Source organism: Hippopotamus amphibius, chromosome X, assembly GCF_030028045.1.
Source record: "Hippopotamus amphibius kiboko isolate mHipAmp2 chromosome X, mHipAmp2.hap2, whole genome shotgun sequence".
Lineage (NCBI taxonomy): Eukaryota > Metazoa > Chordata > Mammalia > Artiodactyla > Hippopotamidae > Hippopotamus > Hippopotamus amphibius.
In genome coordinates, this window is record NC_080203.1 from 90,556,756 (window position 1) to 90,574,397 (window position 17,642).

The following is a 17,642-nucleotide window of genomic DNA, read 5'->3' on the forward strand; positions in this document are numbered from 1 at the left end:
ATCATATACAGTATGTAGGCTTATACCACTGTCATTAAGAAAATGGGTCTTTTTACTTTTTAGTCATTCTTTTATTGCTGGATATGTTGATTTTCTTATTTGATGTTTTAAAGCTGTGGTGTGTAGTTTCTTTTTCTACAGAATTTTCTATTCATCTCAAGATTATTTCCTAGTCGTAGATTTCCTGGGTCAGTTTTTCAGGTTCTTATTCTGTTGCCAGTTTGTCTTCAAGAAAAGTGGGACCAAGTTTTGCTTCTGTGTGTTTCTCGATCTTTGAATTAGAATGATCTTGCTAATGTTAATAACTATCTAGCTGAATTTTCTTAAAGGATGGAATTGAGAATCACCTTGGTTCCTTGCCTCAATGTGTAGCTCTTGTTTAAATGGTATGGAAGCTCCATGCAGAAGGATCATTCGTGTTACCTAACTGCCTTAGCTTTATAAATGTTCTCAGCTCGTGTGAAGTTAGGAAAACTTGTTTCCATCTTAAAAGGATTCCTCTCTTTTTAAAATGTGTTTGGATTTCTCTTTTGCTGTGGTTCTGAGGTCCTGCATTCTTTTTGTAGCTCATGGACATGGGCTTCACAAGGGAACATGCCATGGAGGCCCTGTTGAACACCAGCACCATGGAGCAGGCCACAGAGTACCTTCTAACCCACCCTCCCCCAATCATGGGGGGAGTTGTTCGGGTGAGTTGGCTCAGGGCCTCTAATCTCTCAGGGCATTGCTTTGGCTGCTGATGGTGCTTTACTTCTCCATGCCAATATTTTCTTTACGTGCTAACTCTCATAGCTCTAGAATATAAGGAGCAGAAGCTTTCTATCTCCCAGTCATGCAAATTACTGGACTTTGCAGAGGAACTCTTAAATTATCGATAGTCAGAAAGTGATAGGAAAAACTCTCTCTTCTGAGATGCCAAATAAGTGGTCACATTGAAGCTCCTTTCCTATATCTAATTTCGTTGTGATTTTTCCCTCTCATTCTTGTAGTGACCAGGTAAGCCTAATTGAGTTTGACTCTAGAGAGCAGCATTCAAAGCCCCTTCTCTTCCTCTCTAAAGCTTGAGCACAGGATGTCTGATTCCTTTTGAGTTGGGGTGTGTGTAGTTGCTGGATTTTCTGTTGTTGCTCTTTAGGATCTGAGTATGTCCGAAGAGGACCAGATGATGAGAGCAATTGCCATGTCTCTGGGACAGGATATCCCAATGGATCAAAGGGCAGAGTCACCCGAGGTAACTAGGGAACAGGGCTTCCAAGAGGGTCTTGACACATTAATCTTAATATTTCTATCAACATTCTGCTACTTTTGCAGAGTAACTGGTAGAATAGAAGTCTCAACAAAGACATGGGAGTACTTGTTCATCCCAACCTTGTCATCACTAATCTACATTGCATTGATCTGAAGCTTTAAGTGAAACAGATGAAGCATTGGTATTTATTGTCAAATAAGAGGCCCAAAATGTACTTGCTAGTACCCATTAGGCCAAACTTGGCTATCTTTATTACCTAGGAATCTGGATAATAATTACTTCAGTTTACCATACCAGCAGAGAATGCAGGATTATGTCTACAAATGATTTTTGTGGGACGTGATGTAGGATGATGCAAATAAGTTGCCAGTGCTTTGAGGATCGGAGGTGTCCTTCCCCTGTCTTGCCTTAGCCTGTATGGCTGCCCTCGTACTCGTTGCCACACTCTAACGCATGTATCACCTGCTTGAGGAGAAGGTAGAGAATACTTATATGGTAGGGCAGATACATTCTTAGAGTCTTCTCACTTTCTTCCTTCAACTCTCCAGTATGCTATCGCTCTTCCTTCCTTGCCTTCAGGAAGTTGCTTGCCGGAAGGAGGAGGAGGAACGGAAAGCTCGGGAAAAGCAGGAAGAGGAAGAGGCTAAATGTCTAGAGAAATTCCAGGATGCTGATCCACTGGAGCAAGATGAGCTCCACACTTTCACAGATACCATGTTGCCAGGCTGCTTTCACCTTCTTGATGAGTTGCCAGACACAGTATACCGGGTATGTGATCTGATCATGACAGCAATCAAACGTAATGGAGCAGACTATCGAGACATGATTCTGAAGCAAGTAGTCAATCAGGTAAGTTCTTCAGGGGCCAGAAGAGAGGAGTATGTAAAATGGTTTTCCTGCCATCTATCAAAACCTGATTTCTTTTAAAAAAAAAAATCAGTATTTTTGCATTTTATCTGATATGGATGTATTCCTTCTTTGAATTCTGTAGATCTGGTAATCTAGCTCTTTCTTGAGTGTTTTCCTGAAAAACATGAATTACCTACTTCACCAAAAAAAAAATGTTTTTGAAGGAAAAAACAAAACTCTCTTTTTCTAGGTATCTCTTAGATTCATCTAAGATGTCAAAAATGTCTCTCGCTCTTGAGCCAGATGAGGCCCCCTGGACTGACTAAATGTTTTTCCCTCTCTTATGCAGCAACCATTTTGACAGATGAGTCCCCATCCTAATGAGTAGTTGTGACCTGTTGTTTGTCTTTTTTTAAGCAGTGTTTTTCCTCATTATGAATATTTTTAAGTTTATTTATTTATTGGCTGCATTGGATCTTCGTTGCTGCACGGGGGCTTTCTCTAGTTGTGATGAACAGGGGCTACTCTTCGTTGCGGTGCACGGGCTTCTCTTATTGCAGAGTACAGGCTCTAGGTGCACGGGCTTCAGTAGTTGTAGCATGTGGGCTCAATAGTTGGGGCTCACAGGCTCTAGAGCACAGGCTCAGTAGTTGTGCACGGGCTTAGTTGCTCCGCAGCGTGTGGGATCTTCCCGGACCAGGGCTGGAACCTGTGTCCCCTGCATTGGCAGGTGGATTCTTAACCACTGCGCCACCACAGAAGCCCATCATTATGAAATTAATGTATGCTAGTTGTTGAAGTAGAATAAGAAATAAATTACCCTAAATTCCCAGATAGCCAGTTAACATTTTGGTTGTATTTTGTTTACTGTTTTTTATTTATGTATTTAAATCATTAGAATCTTGTTTAATATATTTTTTTAAGTTGAGAGGCAGGAAGAAATAAAATTATGTCTGTAAACATAACTTTAATATATGGAAAATCACAAGAGTAAAAGGCAAACTGAGTAAACCGTTTTTTCCCCCACGAGATACATTCAACATTTAGTTATCTTTATATTAAGAACTTATAGAAGTGACTTTTATGAAAGCTAAAACCTTAATAGAAAAGAGCAGTTACATAAAATTCATTACAAGAAATTTTTGACATGCATACTAAAGCAAGACTGGTGTTTCTAACATTCTGGGGTTTTTTTTCTGTTTTTAGTGATAATTCTGAGGCAGGTGTAGTGAAAGATTATAAGTTGGCAGAACCTTTTTGGGGTTGACTATGCACTAGAAATTTTTAAAATATTCATTTTCTTTAACTTAGAATTTACACTTCTTGTAAACTAGCCTAAGGAAATAAATTTTTAGAGGTGCTCCTTTAGTAGCATGCATCTTCTTTTGATATAGACACCCGATAGTAAATGTTAATATTTACCCTTCAGCGACTGTGTTAGAAGTGGAAGGAGTATTTTACAAGGTTGAGAATGTTTTGACAAACTTCATCATACTCTATCTACAGTTATTTGACTTGGTCGCTTTTCTCCTTTCGTAGGTGTGGGAAGCTGCTGATGTGTTGATCAAAGCCGCTCTTCCCCTGACAACGAGTGACACAAAAACAGTGTCAGAGTGGATCAGTCAAATGGCCACCCTGCCCCAGGCCTCCAATTTGGCTACTAGGATCTTGCTGTTAACACTGCTTTTTGAGGTAAGATTTAGACCGCTTGGTCCCTGTGATTCATTCATCAAAAAAGCATCAAATACCTACCATTTGAGACATTGAAGAAGGTAGAGAGAAGTATAGAACGTGTCTGCATTTCATGAGCCTACAGTTTCTGATAGGCTGTAATGCACACAATTAAGTGCAAAATACAGCATTCTGTGCCACATGAATGGCATAAACAGTTTTAACTGACTTGAGGGCAGTATGCATTACTTCTGGATATTGAGAGAAGAAGGGCTTCTCAGAACAAATGTTAATCGATTGAATTGGGTCTTAGAGGATTAGGCGATGGGGTGTAATTATAAGAAGGTACTTAGAATGGCTATCATAGTTAAGTTGTGGAATATTTTTGCAAAGTAGTGAATGCTGGGGGTCCTCCAAAACATTATAATATAAAGAGAAATCATTTGTGGGCCCTCCTTTTTTAAAAAATCATAGATGACAGTCATATTTTCTTCTAGTCTTTTTTCTATACATTTAAACAGTTGGGATTAGGCTATTTAGAAAGTTTTGTATTCTCTTCTCTCAGTATTATATTATGAATATTTTCCCATGTCATGTATATATTCCATCTTTTCGATGTCCCCTAGTTTAAGTAATTACCTGTTGTTGGCCATTTAAGTTACTTCCAGTGATTTCCTGTTACATTAGTAACACTTTATATAGCCCCTATAGGGGGAACCGTTAACTATGTTGCTGTGTTTAATTATTCCATCATTCCATCATCCTTGGAAGATTATAAAGGTTCTCTGTAAATCAGAAGCTTTTCAACTAGCCTAGATAACAGTTCTTAATGATATTAATAATACTAGTAACAGTTTCCATATTAAGCACATGCTAATGTACCAGCCACTGTGTTGGCACTGTATATCACAATTACCCTGGAGATAGAAATTAATATTCCCTTTGACCCATGAGGAAACCAAGACCAAGAGAATTTAAGTAACTAATCTTGGATCACACAGCTGGTAAGTGGTGGAAAGTGGAATTTGAATTCAACCAATTCTATTAATGTTCACTCTTATGTTCTATACCATGCTAATCCTTGATACTGAGTAGAAGTTGCTATTTGTTTTATTTTTTTTCCTTTGATTAATCCATCAGGAGCTGAAGCTACCTTGTGCTTGGGTGGTTGAGTCTAGTGGCATCCTTAATGTCCTAATCAAACTCTTGGAAGTGGTTCAGCCATGCCTACAGGCCGCCAAGGAACAAAAGGAGGTCCAGACTCCAAAGTGAGTGACCCTGTGTTTCTCTTGTCCTCGGGCTTTGGGCCCTCAAGCTTAGTGCTTGAATCAGGCAGTTTTCTGGGGCACGTATGGGACAAATCTTGGGTACCTTTTGTGGTTTGAAAATTATGAGGTACCTGATGAAATCCAGATAAGTTTTCCCATGTTGTGCAGGTTTCTGGCTGGCCCAGAGTAAATCATTTCTCCTGTTTTAGGTGGATCACCCCAGTGTTGCTTCTGATTGATTTCTATGAAAAGACTGCCATCTCCTCAAAAAGGAGAGCCCAAATGACTAAGGTATGTTATATGGTGCGCAGAACAGCTCAGCTTCTTGAGGCAAGAATAGACCAAAATAGAATATGGGATAGTGGCAAAAAAAAAAAAAAAAAAAAAACTAAAGCTTTCTGATCAAGGCGTAAAACTCCTGAAGGATCTTGATAGCTAGAGTTCTCTTCTGAATTGGAAGTTAGAATTTTTTTTTTTTATGGAGCTGATTGCTAAAGGGTCCAAGAACTTACCCTGGAAGTAAATGTTAAAGAAGTGTGCTGTCTCCGCAGGAGGCATGGCTCTTCTGTTATGTGAAGGACTGAGTGTGCAACAATTCCTCCAAAACCAAGTGCTCCTTATACGAAAATTATATACGCCACATCATCTCAGTACCTTCTCAGAAATAGAAGTTTTGTTCCAGTACATCTAAAATGTTTACCTCTTGTGAAAAATAGTTGGAAATGAAAGTAGAGGATCACAGGATAAGGGTATAGAGTGTTTTATGCCTATGGAGAGGCTCAGGAATGTGGGGGTTAAGGTATATGAAAACTTCTCTCTTGGTTTGCAAAATAAATGCCCAGTATATTTCTTTTTCCTGGGTTAGCTTTAGCAATGAACACTGATGAAATTACTATTTTTTCTAACAATCAACCTTGTAAGGAAATAAAATGAAACTTTGTGCTCTTGTATTTAGTACCTACAGTCCAACAACAATAACTGGCGCTGGTTTGATGACCGCTCTGGACGTTGGTGTAGTTACAGTGCAAGCAACAACAGCACTATTGATTCCGCCTGGAAATCTGGAGAGACAAGTGTGCGTTTCACTGCAGGCCGAAGAAGATACACTGTCCAGTTCACTACAATGGTGCAGGTATATGCTCACTCAGTGCTGTAAACTTGAATGAAAAAGAGGAGAAGGTGCTGAGTATGCCTTTCCATTTGCTTCTTCCTGATCCAGCAGTCCTGACATATTATAAGGATAGTAATACCACTACTAAATGGAGTATAGTTTTCAGAAAACTGAGTCTTCCTAAAGCCATTTAAAAGCCATGAGTCTGTGACAATTTGTTACTGTCCCACCCGGAAATGATTTTAAGAGTTCAGTCAAGGATTAGGGAGTGGTTGGGATGGTGTCCACTCTATTGGAAAGTTTATAATTTGCTGTAGGGTCTTGTGTATGCCACTTCCCTTCTGAAGACCTTCAGGCTTTCTCTCTGTAAATTATGGGGATAGGATAAATTGCCAGGGTTCCTTCCTGTTATAGCATTTTGCCATGGAGTTCCAACTCCTGCACCCCCACTTCCTTACAGTTCTTTTTTCAGTAGAGATGTTTTTGTCTGCTTGAATTCCTAGGTTAATGAGGAAACAGGGAACCGGCGCCCTGTGATGCTGACACTCCTGAGGGTACCACGGCTGAATAAAAATTCTAAAAACAGCAATGGACAGGAACTAGAGAAGACACTGGAAGAAAGCAAAGAAATGGATATCAAACGTAAAGAAAATAAAGCCAGTGGTATGGACTTTTAGTTTTGAATCTTTTAAGGAGTGTCTTATATAAAGCTAGTGTGCCTTTGTGGTTTAAATTCTGGCCAATTTCATCATGAGTTATTATCTCATGATGAGTTATTATCTCAAGATTGCTTGGTGACTTAAAGATACACAGTCTTCCTTTTTATATGCCTTTTCATCTGGTCTTTGAATTGGTATTTGGTATATTTCTCTTAATAGGACCTAAGTGTTTGACTGGTTACTTAAGAGGGAGAAGATGGGAGGAAATGTCAAGTTAACTGTCTAACCACTTACTTTCCCATTTGTAGATACCCCCTTGGCCCTAGACAGCACAAATACTGAAAAGGAGACAAGCCTGGAAGAAACAAAAATTGGGGAGATCCTGATCCAGGGCCTGACAGAGGATATGGTGACTGTTTTAATCCGGGCCTGTGTGAGCATGCTAGGGGTCCCTGTGGACCCAGATACTTTGCATGCCACCCTTCGCCTCTGCCTGAGGCTCACCCGAGACCACAAATATGCCATGATGTTTGCAGAGCTGAAGAGTACCCGCATGATCTTGAATTTGACCCAGAGTTCAGGCTTCAATGGGTTTACTCCCCTGGTCACCCTTCTCTTAAGACACATTATTGAGGACCCCTGCACCCTCCGCCATACCATGGAAAAGGTGAGTCTTTTTAATGTCCAATGCTGGTTTACCTTTACATCATACCCTATTCTCCTTGGTCTCAGAACAGATAGACTTCTGGTTCTTCATCAGGTATATAGCTAGGTGTTATAGATGATATGCTCTGCCCAGCAAAATTTCCCAGCTGTGTGCTCAGGTACTTGCTTAGGTATGGTAGGTTATCCCATTGAGGGACATTTAAAAAGTACTAGAAAATACATTTTTTACCCTTAAATTTACTATAGCAATAGCTCTTATCTAGAAAATCCTCTCTAGCAATTAGGTTTCTTGAACCAAAACTTGTTAATAAGAAATTGGGATACCTTCCACCAAGTTCATGTTTTAAAGATCGTTCTCTTATAGGAGTACTTCACCCAAGAGCCTATTTTCCAAACATTGTGTTTCAACTGTAAGTTATATGTGGATTTTCGACAGCACAGAGGGTTGGTACCCCTAATCCCCATGTTGTTCAAGGGTCGGCTGTAGTAAACTTTTTGGAATGTTTACGACTGTGATACGCTCTTTACATATATGCATTTGCACATGAGAAAACTGAGGTTTGTTTACTTTAGGAAACATATAAAGCAGTAGAAGAAGTAACAAAGTAATTAGAAAAATAAAAACCTTTGTAACATCAACTTTAAGACATCAATAGATGGGTTGGGGGCTAACATCTTACTAGTAAGGCTTTTTTCCTCCATATTACTTTCACAAAAAACCTCTTTCCTCTGCTAATTCTTTGTCAACAATCATCAGGTAAATGTTATCGGATTTCACTTCCAATTTCCTCTCTTGGAACGTTGTTTCCCATATTTTTATATAGTGTTGCTGTTTGCATTTTTGTGCATAGCTCTGTCACGTTTAAGATTGTTTTTCTTATAAATGCTTAGAAATTGGATCAAAAGGTATAAATTATTTTTCACCTTGCTTGCCAGAAAGGTGGTGCCATTTCATACTTCTATGTGTATATGAGTGTATATCTCACATTCTTCAGACAGTTCTTCAGCCAGCCTGTTTGATTTCACCTGACATGAGCAAAGCCAAAAGAAGGAGGGCTGTTAAAGGCAGCATGTATACTGATCCAAGGTCAGGAGACAGCCAAACAGAGAAGAAACAACTATATACAGACAGGATTCTGGCTTAAAAGCAAAAATATTTAAAATGTTTGGAGCTTATACAACTTTTTTTAATGCTATGAAAAAATATTGGTTCTTTTTCAATGACAGAAAACTTTCTAAGCTTAAAGGAAATTTTATTTGGCGATGTGGGGAGCAAAGGAAGATTAGTGGCAGTTTTAACGTATCAAGTGGCAGAATGTAAATGCTTGATAATATCCATTGCAGGTACGGGTGTGGAGAACCAGGCATACTCTTACTTTTGGTAGGAGTGGAAATTGGTGCAACCACATTGGAGGGCAATTTGGTACTGTCAGTTTAAGATATCCTTTGACCTAGAAATTCTATGGCTAAGAATTTTTCTGATAACTAAAGTCAAGTATGCCAAGGTACATATACAAGAATGTTCACTGTAGAATTGCTTGTAATATCAAGACCAGAGATCTAATGTCTAGCAGAAGACTAGATGAATAAATATATGATGGCACATAGTGGAATTACACTTTTCTGTATTTAAAAAATGGGAGTTATTTTACAGTTTTAGCCTGACAGGCAAGATATAGAGCTTATTACACTAAACTGAAGAGCATGACGGATTTGGTAAGAAAAGCGTTGAGTCCAAAAGATGTTTACCTTTACGAACATAGTTCACAAAGGAATAATTCATGGAAAATACAGTGAAAGTATAATAAAGTATAATGGAAAATATAATTTTCTTTATACCTTCCTATGTTTTCCGTGATTAACAAGTCATGTCTAAGCCCTGTGGTATCAAAGCAAACAATCCATAAGTAGTTTGATATCTCCTGGCTATCATTATCCAAGACTGATGATTGACTTTTAAACATGAAAGTATTTAATTTTGTTCTTACACACTAAGTGGATGTTAATATTACATATTTTTAGAGTTTGAACCATTCTGGTTTAAAATTGGGACGGCATGTGGGAAGGCTAGGAGCTGGCACTTAAATTTGGGAGCCATAATGTGGATGGATGATCAATGATCTGGATACATTTCTCAGTTTCTATAAAGGTCACATATCATCTAGTCTAATAGTTGATACTTTGGGGGGTATGCTGAATGCTGTAACTTTTTTATAAGCCCCTTTTTTTTGAATTGGGGAGGAATAGGACTTAAAAGACCAAGTGTATCTGTCTCCCAAAAATCAAAGGCTGTCATCCACTGTCTTGAGGCAGAGCTTGGTTGATATTTTAATCCTTGGTAACTTCCTTGAATGCAGTTTTGTTTTAGAAAGTGGTCTTTAATCAGCAGCGTCCTTGCTCTCTTTACTAGGTTGTTCGCTCAGCAGCTACAAGTGGAGCTGGAAGCACTACCTCTGGTGTTGTATCTGGCAGCCTCGGCTCTCGGGAGATCAACTACATCCTTCGTGTCCTTGGGCCAGCTGCATGCCGCAATCCAGACATTTTCACAGAAGTGGCCAACTGCTGTATCCGCATTGCCCTTCCAGCCCCTCGAGGCTCAGGAACTGGTAAGTTTACCCTTCTCCTGGCCTTTGAGAACATTGAGGTCTGTGTGTGGCTTCATATAACTCCAAATATTTTCCGTGAGGAGGTCTGTAACTTGTAAAACCTCCTTAGACATGCGTGGGGGGAATTGGCTCATTGATTAAGTGGGTCAATTCAGAGGTAGTTAAGTAGCTTCTCTGGTCCTTGCCCTGTGGTAATTCTTGCCAGAGATACCAAGGACTCATTCAGTCTAGTCCTTGCCTTCAAAGAGCTTAGCTTGATGTGACAACAGGGATTACAATACAGTGAATGGTTTACAGATAGAGTGGTGATTGAGGGACAAATGGACATGTGACTTATGTGATGCAGTAGGAAGAATCATCGGTGTATTCTTGCCAAAAATGTTTGACCTATAATTATGAGGAAACAATTAGATAAGTGCAAATTGTGAGACACTCCATGAAACAGCTGGCCTAGGCTCTTCCAAAATGCTCATGTTGTGAAAGGAAAAAAATGCAAGGATCTCCTAGATAAAAGGAGATGAGAGAAAACCACCAACCTTGATGGGATGCTGAATCTAGATAAAGGAGATTTGGAGAAATTACTGTGTATTAGATAACATAATTGTATCTGTGCTAAATTTCTTGGGTATTATGGTATTCTGGCTATGTAGGAAAATATCCTTGATCTTAGGTGCAGGTAGACATATTTAGGGGTGGACAAATGTTGATTGTAGGTGAAAAATATATGAATGTTTTTTGTACTAACCTTTCAACTTTTCTGTAGGGTTGTGGGGTTTGGGGAGGGTTTGTTGATTGGTTGGTTTTTTAAATTAAAAGTTGGGAGAGGGACTAATTATTTTGAGAGCCCCAGCCTGGCCCTGTGCTGGGCATTTCTCATGTATGGTCTCCTTTAATCCTCAAATTTTCAAGAATGAGACAATTGAGGTTTGTTGAAATAATTTGGCCATGATCCTGTAACAGAACTGGATTTCAAAACCAAGTGTCCCCAGCTCCAAAGCCTGTATTCTTTTTTTACTGTTTGATACTACTGTATTAAATCCTATGGGATTTAGGGAAGGTAAAAGCCAGATTTTCTAGTAGACTACTTGAATATTGTTTGGAAGTCGCCCTCTGCTTCTGAGTCTTTTATCAGTAACCAAATGTAGGTATCCATTCATTATTGACTGATTTCTCTCTGTCTCACTTTGGCTTAGCTTCAGATGATGAATTTGAGAATCTTAGAATTAAAGGCCCTAATGCTGTACAGCTGGTGAAGACAACCCCTTTGAAGCCTTCACCTCTGCCTGTCATTCCTGATACTATCAAGGAAGTGATCTATGACATGCTAAATGCCCTGGCTGCATACCATGCTCCAGAGGAAGGTATGTAACTAGCCCACCTGAGGAGGCTGGGCACTTTGCTTAGGTCACTTCAGCCAACTCATGGCTTAGTGAGCACTCAACTATTTGCGCACGCTCTGGGAATCAAGATGAATAAGACACATAGCCCACTTCTCTGAAGAAGTTTGTAGTCATATGGTATGAATGATAAGGATAAGGGATTGCCAGAATTTTTGGTATGAGAGTACATCCCATACAGAGGGAAGAATGAACAAAGATTAAAAAGGAGATAATAACATCTTATGAGCAGGTTGAAAATAAAATACCAAGAAGATGTTTTCACTCTCGGAAACAAAACATCTTTGTGGCCCAAAGATCTGGGAATAATATTAGAAGGTGTGGCTAGGCTTCCTAACCTTTGAGACCACCATCCCTATCTTTTGTCCTTAGTTACAGTGCTGCTGTTAAGTATTAGGAAAGTCATGAATGAATTGCTTGGAACCCAAGGTTCCATTCCAGTCAAAGTCTTCTGAATTTTATTCAGGGCATACTTATTTGAAAGTCCCACAGAATTGCCAAAAGTTGATGAATAGTGTATTTAACAAGTCAAGAAAATCTGAGTCTTTACTTTGGTGCTTTTCATCCATACAGAACTCTGCTCCTTATAGAGCTCCTTGCTTTTCTCACAATCACAAAACCTTTACCCCACCTCCTAAACCCTCATCCCCCATTTCAAAAAAATAATAATAATAACTTAGCTATATATATCAACCATTTATTGACCTCCCACTGTACTAGGCAAAATGCCAGGTATGTTCATTTAAGCTTAGTAATGACAGCTAAGGACAGTGAGGAGACTAAATTGCCTGTGATCACAAAACTAATGATAGCATAAGGCTTTCAACCATAATCTCTCTACATTTCTCATTCTTAAATCAAAGCCTAGCAATATTACTATGTAAAATAGTTGTAGCAACTTGGAGCAAAATTGACAAAGCTACCAGATGGGTATTAACATTGCACTGTCTAAAGAGTTTTGTTTTGTTTTTGTTTTTCTAGCAGACAAATCTGATCCTAAACCTGGGGGTATGACTCAAGAGGTTGGCCAGCTCCTGCAAGACATGGGTGATGATGTATACCAGCAGTACCGGTCACTTACCCGTCAGAGCAGTGACTTTGATACACAGTCAGGATTTTCCATTAATGTAAGTCAGTTCCAACCTGCTATCTCCCTTCTACCCTTTTAAATACCTGTTATGGGATAGAGGGATCTTTCAAAGGTATTAATTTTGATGTATCTATACATTATCTATTGCCTAAAAATGAAGGTAAGATTGGATTGTCCCTGGGGTTTTCTTTTTTTCTCCTTGGATTAGAAATGTTTCTTTAATTCATTTTCCGTTTCTCATCTTCCCCTGTTCCCTTTCCCCCCAATCTTCCATTTGCTGTTTATAATGATGGCTTCCCACAAATTGTAGTATATAGAAGGGAAAGGTGGTTAAAAGATAGACAAAGAGAGTCTATAACATTTACAGTCAGTACCCTGAAAAGGCGTCCTGCCATTTGGGAACAACTGTCTTTGAAATTAATAATGGTTCAAGAGTTTTCTTCTTCCACAGAGTCAGGTCTTTGCTGCAGATGGTGCCTCCACTGAGACTTCCACATCTGGGACATCCCAAGGAGAAGGTAATATTTCTCTTTTTTCTTTCATTCTTATTTCTTGAGAAGACAGCTTGAAGAAACTGGATGTCCTGGGCAGGCGATAGGGGAATACAGACATAATTGTCACATTTACTTGCCTAAGTGAACTTTCTCGAGGCTGAGCTCAACCTTCTGTAAACAAAAGGTCCATCCCAGTTATCTGAGACCAGATTAAGTCTTTATACTCTTCAGGAATTCAGGAATTCATGCAGATCTCCTTAGAGCTAGCAGCTCAGGACTGTAGGCCCCATCTCTTACCATTGTTACCAGCTCCAAAAATTACAATGCTTTCTTTAGGGTCTTTAGAAGACTGCCATTTGAATGCCCCAGTGAGAGCTGGTGCTCTAGGCACAACAGTGACGTTAAGAAGCGTCCATTAATGACCAGAACCAAAGACCCTGGGCCCAAAGGGCTCAGGCCAGCTTTCTGTATCAACATTTTGCCCATGCCTACGTTTTCTTATTGGGATCTATTCCATTTCATACTATATAGCGTTCTGGCCTCGTACCCACCCTTCATTATATGCTAAAGTTGGTGGAACTGGCCATAAAAAAGAATGACATTTTGCCATTTGCAGCAACATGGATGGACTTGGAGGGCTTTATGCTAAGTGAAGTAAGTCAGACAGAGAAAGACAAATACTGTGTGATATCACTTGTACGTGGAATCTAAAAACAAACTAATAAATATAACAAAAGAAGCAGACTCACAGATATAGAGAACAAACTAGTGGTTACCAGTGAGGAGAAGGAAGGGGGTGGGTAAGTATAAGGGTAGAGGATTAAGAGGTACAAACTATTAGGTATAAAATAAGCTACAAGGATATATTGTACAACATGGGGAATATAGCCAATATTTTATAATAACTACAAATAGAGTGTAACCTTTAAAACTGTGAATCACTGTACTGTATACCTGTAACTTATATAATATTGTGCAGCAACTGTACTTCAATTAAAAAATAAAATGAATAAATAAAGTTAATGGAACTGTGATTTAACTAACCCAGTAGTGGTTGCTATGGTAACATCCTTTAGTTCTACTCTTCAAACCTCCCCATATATTTCTTTTGGTAGCTTCCATGCTGGCTTGTAGAATTTTAGTGCTAGTGACACTTTTCTAGCTATAAGATTTGCATGGTGGATTCTTCCTTTCTAGCAGTTTCAACAGAGCCAATTGACTAGTTACCAAGAATTAAAGGAATGTCATGTGGAAGCACTTCTAATGAGACCTTTCAAGAGCTGCTTCTCCTTGACAGGAAAGAATTTTTTTTTTAAATAAATTTATTTATTTATTTATTTATTTATTTATTTAATTGGCTGTGTTGGGTCTTTTTTGCTGTCTGCGGCCTTTCTTTTTAATTGCAGTGAGTGGGGGCTACTCTTCGTTGTGGTGCACAGGCTCCTCATTGCCGTGGCTTCTCTTGTTGCGGAGCACAGGCTCTAGGTGCATGGGCTTCAGTAGTTGCAGCACATGGGCTCAATAATTGTGGCACACGGGCTTAGTTGCTCCGCGGCATGAGGGATCTTCCTGGAGCAGGGATCAAACCCGTGTCCCCTGCATTGGCAGGCGGATTTTCAACCACTGCGCCACCTAGGAAGCCCGACAGGAAAGATCTTTGAAACCTAAGTTAAGATGTTGTACTTAATACCAGTCTAGTCCCTGGAGATAAGTTCATTCTGGTGGACTTACTGCTCATATGTAGTATATAGTATGGGTGATGTATCATTCAAGGGAAGCATCATTGCCCACTATGTGGCAAACTAGTAGACACCAAAATGAATCAGATTCATTCCCCACACTTAAAGAATTTTGTCTAGTGAAAGTGACATGCAGTGGTTCTAATACAAGATGACTGCTGGAATGGAGGTGTGCTAGAATAAGATGTAGTGGGCACATGATATGATAGTATCTGAGTATGCCTGGATGAAGCAGGAAAGCATTTCTAGAGGAGATCAGCATTTGAGCTTAGCTAGATTAAGTAAATGTGTGCCACACAGAAATGTGGGAAGAAGAGGTAAAAGAGTATACAAGGCGAGAGAGTAGCACAGACATATATATATACTACCAACTGTAAAATAGTCAGTGGGAAGTTGTTGTATAACCAAGGGAGTCCAACTCGAGGATGGAAGATGCCTTAGAGGACTGGGGCAGGGAGGGTGGGGGGGACTCAGGGGGAGTCAAGGAAGGGAGGGAATACGGGGATATGTGTATAAAAACAGATGATTGAACCTGGTGTACCCCCCCCCAAAAAAAAAAAAGAGTATACAAGGCATGTTTGGAGAACTACTATTAGAACAGTATTTCTGGAACATAAAATGTATAAGAGGAGGGAAATGGCGGAAGATGTGTAAACAGTTGGGTAAAGCCTCCCTGTTGTACTATATCCACAGAGTACATCTGAGACCTAGGTCATCTTAACTATCTGTCCTTCCACTGCAGTAGGAGGAGGGCATTCAATTTGTACTAGTGACCTGAAGTGGTATCGTTTCCAGTATTCCAGTGTGGCATTGAACCAATGTTTGGCTCTTTCTTAACAGCTTCGACTCCGGAGGAGTCTCGGGATGGGAAGAAAGATAAAGAAGGGGACCGGGCCTCTGAGGAAGGCAAGCAGAAAGGCAAGGGCAGCAAACCTTTAATGCCCACCTCCACTATTCTTCGGCTTCTGGCAGAGTTGGTGCGATCATATGTTGGTATTGCTACCCTGATTGCCAACTATAGCTACACTGTGGGTCAGTCTGAGCTGATCAAAGAGGTAATATTTCTAATTTCTGCTTAGTATTTTATACTGTCATCATTTGGATACCCGCTATGTGTTGGATGCTTTGCTAGAAACCCACGCATGCTAGCCCAATGATGAGAGAGGCAGAGGCCTCTTAAGACACATTAAAGAGCTAGGCCTTTTTTTCCACGATGTGGAGCCATCAGGCTCATTTGCAGGGAGTGAGTTAATGCAGTTTGTTAATTTGTTTTGTAGAAAATCACTTGGTGTGCCTTATTAGAGACTGCAAAAGGTAAGGTTGGAGTCAGAGAGACCAGTCAGGATGCTGATATAGTAGTCTAGGTAATACAGGACCTTGGTGAAATTGAAGGGGGAAATGAATGAGTTGAAGAGATGTTTTAATGATAGAAATGAGTGAGATTGGATTTAGAGGATAAAGGTGAAATCAAGGACTTAAGAGATGTTTCTTGTTTTATGTTATTTTATTTCTTTTGTTAGAAGAGGAAATGGTTTGAAGAGAAAACAGAATTTGAGAGGTATCTGTGGGTCACCTAGGTAAAGGTATATAAGGGACAGGAGAATAAATGAAATATACAATATTGGTGTTTATCTTCCAGATGTACTCACACCTGTGCAAAGACATCTGATATGGTAACAGTATTGGTAATAAGTAGAATATAAGAAAAGCCTAAATGTTCATCAATAGAGCATGGGAAAGAATGAAGTCATATTTTGTATGTCCTGATACAGAATTATCTTCAGGTTGGATTTTTCAAGTGAAAGGGCATTTTAAGAAACCATATCATGTTGCCATATATGTAAAAGGGGTGCCCAAGAATGTCTTTTTCATAAAGGAGACCTTGTTTTGGAGGTCACATAGTTATTTTATGGTTAGTAAACAGTAAAGGGTGTGAGAATGGAACAGGGGCAATAATGTTACAAAGAATCTGTGAAAGCAGCTGCCGTTTTTTAAGCTATTTTTATCTTAATCCAGGCTTTTAAAATACATACAAAAATACACAACTCCTGAGTGATTCACCAGTTAATTTTTCTTTGATGACGACCACCCAAGTTAAACATTAGAAACTCCACAAAGGCTACCCCACTCACACCTTTGCGCATCTCCCCTTCCCCTTTGAACTTCCATAAGGTCAGCATTATCTTGCATTCATGAATTGGTTTTGTGCTTTATATAAGTGGAATCTTAGAGAATGTCCTCCTATCTGGCTTCTTTTGCTTAACATGTTTGCAAGATTCATCTTTGTGTGTAGTTGTAGTTTATTTTCATTGCTGTATAGAAGTCCATTGTGTGAATGTAACACTGTCTTTATCCATTCTAGTGCGTATAGGCAGTTGGCTAGTTTTGGAAGTATTAAAAGTAGTGCTGCTACAATTGCTCTTATACATGTCTTGGTGAACATATATAAGTTCATATTATTTGTGTGTGTGTGTGGTATATACATGTGTTTTATATATATGTATGTATGTGTATATATATTTTCATACATAAGTTCATATATTTCTGTTGGGTGGTATATGGCTAGGAGTGGAATTGCTGGTCTCTTCAGCTTTAGCAACTGGTGTCAAGTTTTCCAGAGCAGTCATGTCAATTTGTATAATCTCCAGCACAGCATATGGGAGTTTGGATTACTTCACCTCCTTGCCAGTACTTGGTATTCCTGTTTTTCATTTTAACCAATCTAGTAGGTTCGTACTGGTATTGCATTGTGGTTAAAATTTCCCAGTCTTTATTGGCCATTTGTATATTCTCTTTTGTGAAGTGTCGAAGTCTTTTATTCTTGTTTTCTACTGAGTTTTTTA

General features: G+C 39.3%; 1 protein-coding gene across 13 annotated transcripts in view; it reads left to right on the top strand.

Moving 5' to 3' along the window:
- The window catches only part of HUWE1 (HECT, UBA and WWE domain containing E3 ubiquitin protein ligase 1), a 148,877-nt gene that overhangs the window by 99,415 nt on the left and 31,820 nt on the right, over positions 1-17,642 (top strand). For 9 of the 13 annotated variants that reach the window (XM_057717533.1, XM_057717537.1, XM_057717535.1 and 6 more), the window contains 14 exons: positions 567-689; positions 1,136-1,231; positions 1,829-2,098; positions 3,638-3,790; positions 4,910-5,037; positions 5,247-5,328; positions 5,993-6,169; positions 6,652-6,811; positions 7,116-7,474; positions 9,884-10,079; positions 11,273-11,440; positions 12,458-12,603; positions 13,018-13,084; positions 15,640-15,854. In XM_057717533.1, coding sequence (XP_057573516.1) covers positions 567-689; positions 1,136-1,231; positions 1,829-2,098; positions 3,638-3,790; positions 4,910-5,037; positions 5,247-5,328; positions 5,993-6,169; positions 6,652-6,811; positions 7,116-7,474; positions 9,884-10,079; positions 11,273-11,440; positions 12,458-12,603; positions 13,018-13,084; positions 15,640-15,854 — 2,340 coding nt within the window. The remainder of the gene's footprint in view (positions 1-566; positions 690-1,135; positions 1,232-1,828; positions 2,099-3,637; positions 3,791-4,909; positions 5,038-5,246; positions 5,329-5,992; positions 6,170-6,651; positions 6,812-7,115; positions 7,475-9,883; positions 10,080-11,272; positions 11,441-12,457; positions 12,604-13,017; positions 13,085-15,639; positions 15,855-17,642) is intronic. The other 4 variants (XM_057717538.1, XM_057717545.1, XM_057717542.1 and 1 more) reach the window with 3 other exon arrangements.